The following is a 5,854-nucleotide window of genomic DNA, read 5'->3' on the forward strand; positions in this document are numbered from 1 at the left end:
GTGCGTGTGTGTGTGTGTGTGTTTAAGCTTCCTTATCTGCTACTATGTGTGCATAAGAATCTTCTAATTCTTCTTGTCCACAAAGCGGCTGTTAAAGGGACCGTTCATATTTCTCCTCTTGCCTGTAGTGTTATTTATCAGTCGAGATAGTTTTGGTGTGGTGGAGTTTTGAGTGTTTGAGATATCGGCGGTAAAGATATCTGTCTTCTTTCCAATAAAATGAAACTAGATGGAACTCAAACCACAAAGAGATGTAAAAAGAACTGCAAAAAGACTCAAAATGGTCACAAGGGGACACAAAATCACTAAAAATGACATAAAGCAACTATTAGGAGACACAAAATGACACAAAATAACCACAAAGAGAAGCAAAAGAACTGTACAAAGACTCAAAATGTCAAATATCTTCACCATAGTCTTGACCTGTAGTCGTTTTCCAGGTAGTTTAGGGAGGAAAATCCACATTCGCAGGGAAAAGTTGTAGCAAAAAGTGCGTTGGATTCATGTGAATGTGATTTACAGACACATCTAAATATTTTGGGGAAAAAATCTTTCAAAAAGCAAAATATTTTGGTGGCGCAATAAGTTTGGGGAACCGCTGTTGAAGACCCAGGATCTACAGGTGAGAGGAAAAATATGTGTTTTGGGGGTAAACTCTTGACGTGCTTTATTCTGGGATTTGATTGACAGGTTCACCTACGAGATCGCTCCAGTGTTTGTGCTGATGGAGCAGCTGACCCTGAAGAAAATGAGAGAGATGATCGGTTGGCCCAACGGAGAGGGAGACGGACTCTTTTCACCAGGTAAGACTATGAAAAGTTATATTGTCTTGGATGATAAAAAAAAAACAAACAAACAAACTTTTCCCACAAATGGAAAGTCTAATACAGGGATACTCTGTTTGTTTTGCTTTGGGGCCACTTTTGCAAAGGATGTTAGGGTGTTTCTCATATTTTAGGACATTTCTTGGATATTAGGACATTTCTCAGATTTTAGCAAGTTTTAGGGACATTTCCAGTATTTTAGAGCATTGCTATAATTTTGGGATGTTTTAAGGATTTTAGGACATTTCAAGGATTTTAATACGTCTCTGGGATTTTAACACGTTTCTTGTATTTTCTGACCTTTTTTAGATTTTAGGAAGTTTTTTTAGGATTTTGGGACATTTCTGGAACTTTTAGGATGTTTCTAGGATTTCAGGGTGTTTCTAGGATTTTAGGACATGTCTAGAATTCTAGGACATTTTTTGGATTTTAGGACATTTCTAGCATGTTAGGACATTAGGGCCTTAGGTAGGACCTCTGTCAGGGGGTGCAGGGGATCCTTCATTGACTCTTTTTTTGATTAAAAAAAAGCTCTATTTTGATGCTGTTTTATACACTCTGGCACCTTTTGTAAAATGTAAATATAATAAATATGAATAAAAGTACAAGAACAATTCCCAGTGACTCACTGTTTTATTGGGAACAATAACAATAATAATATTTTTTTTGGGGGGGGGGGGGGGCTAGTTGAGTATCACTGGTCTAATATTTGCAGTAAAATTACAGTTACTACAGTATGTGAGTGAGTGCTGCTGTCCAAGGTGCTGAAGTATCTCATCTCAACAGGGGGCGCCATCTCCAACATGTACAGTGTGATGATCGCACGTTACAAGTATTTCCCCGAGGTCAAGACCAAGGGCATGTCTGCCGCTCCACGCCTGGTCCTCTTCACATCTGAACATGTACGTGACCGTGAACACACACGTGCGCACACACACGCACACACACACACACACACGCACACGCTGCTTTAGGTCCTCTAATAAAGCGGCGCTCTGCTTCACTGGTTTTAGATTGAGGCCATTGAAGAAGTCCAGTAATAATCAGTGGGTCTATTTGCATCGAGGCGATGGCCGGTTTTATGGATCCTTTTCGCTTTTATCACGTCTGCTTTTGTCTATAAAGAATCGCACAGCCGACAACATGACAGAAAACAAGCCAAAGCTCAAGTAGCAATTACCTCCCAAAATCTGCACGTCATTATTTCAGTGCAATAAGAGTTATAAATGTAACGTGTGTCCCTGCAGAGCCACTACTCCATAAAGAAGGCTGGAGCCGCTCTGGGCTTCGGTACTGAGAATGTGATCCTGCTGAGCACAGACGAGAGGTGGGGAGCTCACTTTAGACTTTTTAAGCCACAACATGTGAGCAATGTTACAGAAAGAAGAGACTTGTGATTCTTGACTAATTTGTATGACGTGTGTGATGATAATATGTTTTCAGGGGGAGAGTCATTCCTGCAGATCTGGAGGCCAAGATCATCGACGCTAAACAGAAGGTCAGTGTCATTTTTTCATTTTTTCATTTTTATTTATTTGAGTATGTTTGTTGACCCTCCGTACTGGCAGCAGCTGTGGCCAGAGGCATTTATTTTTGGGTTGTCTGTACGTCCAGACCAAGATTATTATAGTTAACTAAAAATAAAAAGTAAAAAAACTGAAACATGAGAAGATAGATATGAGAACATCTTTTTAGTAAACTGAAATAAAATAAAAAACAAACCTTAGAAAGAAACAAAACTAACTTAGATAATAGATATTATGTACTTAGAAAACTAGACTACTTAAATGGAAATTATAGATGAAGAAAAAAAAATTACCCATAAAAATGAAACCAGCAGTAAATATGAATGAACTGACAGAAGCCAACTCAATCTGAAGAAAAATCAAAACTTGGTTAAAAAAAAATTAAATTTTGTTTAATTTTCTAAAAAATAAATTAATGAAAACCAGAAATTAAAAATGAAATAAAAATAAAAACTAATGAAAAACTAAACCTTAGGAAAAAAATTAAAATCTAAAATAAAATTGAATTAAAATGAAAAAAACAAACACTTAAACTGAAACAAAAAAAAAATGAAACCAGCAGTAAATATGAATAAACTAAAACAAACAAACCCAATCAGAACACAAACTGAAACTAAACTGAATTAAAAAAGTAAAAAAATATATAAATGTGAAATAAATGGATTAAAAACTCACTGTGATCTCACAAAACAGATTTTAGACCATTTTCGAGAATTTCTTACAGGATGAAACAATGAAATGATGATATTTTATAGCCAAAGGTCAAAGGTAAACTGTGACACCATAATACTCTGCAAAAACACTTTTCTGGCCATTAATCGACATCATATCTCGAAGAAAAAAAAAAAGGGGAGACATTTGGTCAGAAACTGAACTGTGACACTAATCTGAAACTGCTGATTGTGGAGATCTTCTTTGTATGAAGCAATCTGTGTTTGAGAATTTGCAGTTTCTTTGCAGCAACGTCCATATTTGAAGCATTTTTAACTCTCATGGCTACATAGAGTTTGAGTCCGGACAGACGTGGATGTAAACTGTAACCGGACTGGTTGGCCGATGCATTCAGCTGCAAGGTTTCAGTTTGTCTCTTCATCTTTTTAACCAACACTTTCCTCCTCTGTCTGTTTGCTGCCTGTCTTCATCCTGCAGGGTTACGTGCCGTTGTTTGTGAATGCCACAGGTGGTTCGACGGTGTACGGCGCATTCGACCCCATCAATGAGATCGCCGACATCTGTGAGAAGTACAATTTGTGGCTCCATGTTGATGTGAGTAGTCAAGTCAATTTTATTTATAAAGCCCATTATCACAAATCACATTTTGTCTCAGAGGGCTTCACTGCATGAGACATCCCTCTGTCCTTAGACCCCCAAACCCCCCCCCCAAAAAAACTATAAAGGGGAAAAAAATAGTAGAAACCTCAGGAAGAACAACTGAGGAGGGATTCTTCCTCCAGGACGGACAATTAAATTACAACAGATGACAAAACGATATATAAGAAAGAGACAGAGAGAGGGGCAGAGATGCACAGCAGTAATGGTAACAGACATAAAATTAAGAAATGCAATTCATGGTAGCATGTGATGTTACATGCAAATATCATAAGTGGTGATAACAGTTGTGTGTATTAATAGTGGAGGCATGATTCATAATAATGACAGTAGTAGTTGGCATTGAGAAGAATCACGACACAGTCGACACTCAAGCAGCTGTAGTATGCTGCATATGTAGTATTTTGACAGTAGTAGTAGTAATACTGTGTCCCTGCCTGCATACCCACCTGTAAAAGTCCTGTCTCCGTGTCTCAGGGAGCGTGGGGCGGCGGACTCCTGATGTCCAGGAAACATCGTCATAAGCTGAACGGAATCGAGAGGTAAATTCACGGGAACTGGAGGGTCTCTCGAACGTTATTTAAAGAAAATGCTCAGCGATGATCAACATTTGGAAAAATCTGAGGATCATTTGGCAGAAGGACCTAGGGTGTGAATTAACCCCTTGAGACCCGTGGAAGAAGGGAATGTGCTTTTTTACAAGAAATTATCCAAAAATTAGTACAAAATTTACTAAAAATTAGGAAAATATAGTCAAGTACAAACAAAACAAACAAGGAAATAAACAAAAAAAATGGAAAAAAGTATATTCTGTAATACATTTTAAATGAATAATTTTAATAATCATACATATAGTTTCTGGATATTTTTCCCTAGAAAATTACCTACAGTTTAGTAAAATATAGGGAAAATAATAATAATAATAAAAACAAACGAGTAAATTACCTGAAAAAGACATAAAAACATAAAAATTAAAAAAAAAATGAGGAATGATTGAAAATACTGCCAAATACTGGGAAATATATAAAGAGGCTAAGGATAAATTTTACTCAGTCTAAATTAATCCATACAGTTTATTTTAATAGTAATATTATTTATAAGCGCCTTTAGAAACAGAGTTCACAAAGTGTTTTGACAAACAAAGCAAAGCAGAAATGGGATCCACAGACAGCGATACATCATCAGAAAGCCAAACAGTCCCGTTAAACACGAACGAGGAGAAACTAGAGTGGAGCTGGGATAAAATTAAAACCAGAGGGCAAATAACGCAAGATGCAGAGCGCATCATGTCAATATACAATAAAATAAAAAGTAATAGACCAAAAATAACAACGACAGAAAGAATAAAAGCAATAAAACCACAAATACACAGAAATAAAATTAATAAAACATACATTAAAAACATAAGAGAAATAAAAGAAATGAAAAATAATGTCAAAAAAGTTTGAAAAATAAAGAAATAATAGGAATAAACTCATCTAAGCTCCACAGAATGGGTCTACCGGCTAATGATTTATGTTGGAAATGTCGGAAACAGGAATATTTTTACATGCAATCTGGGAATGTAAACTTCACTTATTTTTGGGAAAAAGTTTTGGATCACATAGGGAAGTGTTTGAGTATGACGGTGCCTAAATCGCCAAGGCTGTGCTTTATGGGGGACCCGACAGAAGTGCCACATATGTCAAAATAAGACGTTGTTGTGATAAACGTTGGGGACGTCACAGCTGCTCGAGTGATCCTCAGATTTTGGAAAAATGCATCCCATCCAGATTTTAGGAAAAATAGAGGGAAGACATGTTAGAAATTGTGTCAACACATGTTAGCAAGGTTCACTGATGAAGTTGAAAGCTTTATAGTGCAGGCTTTTTTGTTTATAGTGTGTTTGCTTCATTGTATTAATTTATGATTTAGTTGCATTGCTGCTAAATTACTATTTTGGCTCTGCGAATGTGTCGCTACCAGAGGCCTGCGGATATGTCAAGTTCCAGTAACAATACTGTCGGTTTGTTCACGCTTGAGTGGAGAAATAGATAAAATTTGGATTACAAAAAAAAAGTTTAAGATGTATTTTAAACTTTGCAGAGCCAACTCTGTCACATGGAACCCGCACAAGATGATGGGCGTGCCTCTGCAGTGCTCTGCCATCCTGGTCCGAGAGAAGGTACGATACAC

The 5,854-nt window shown here is 36.9% G+C and overlaps 1 protein-coding gene across 1 annotated transcript; it reads left to right on the forward strand.

The window, feature by feature from the left end:
• Positions 1 to 690: 690 nt before the first annotated feature.
• Positions 691 to 5,843, forward strand: LOC121940525 (glutamate decarboxylase 1-like; the record flags this gene model as incomplete). The annotated part of the gene is made up of 7 exons (XM_042483285.1): positions 691 to 803; positions 1,611 to 1,726; positions 2,072 to 2,151; positions 2,268 to 2,322; positions 3,500 to 3,616; positions 4,157 to 4,221; positions 5,765 to 5,843. Coding segments are annotated over 7 exons (625 nt in total), but the record flags the coding sequence as incomplete, so codon positions are not given.
• Between the last annotated feature and the right edge of the window lie 11 nt (positions 5,844 to 5,854).

Source organism: Plectropomus leopardus, unplaced genomic scaffold (assembly GCF_008729295.1).
Source record: "Plectropomus leopardus isolate mb unplaced genomic scaffold, YSFRI_Pleo_2.0 unplaced_scaffold8933, whole genome shotgun sequence".
In the NCBI taxonomy this organism is placed as follows: Eukaryota; Metazoa; Chordata; class Actinopteri; order Perciformes; family Serranidae; genus Plectropomus; species Plectropomus leopardus.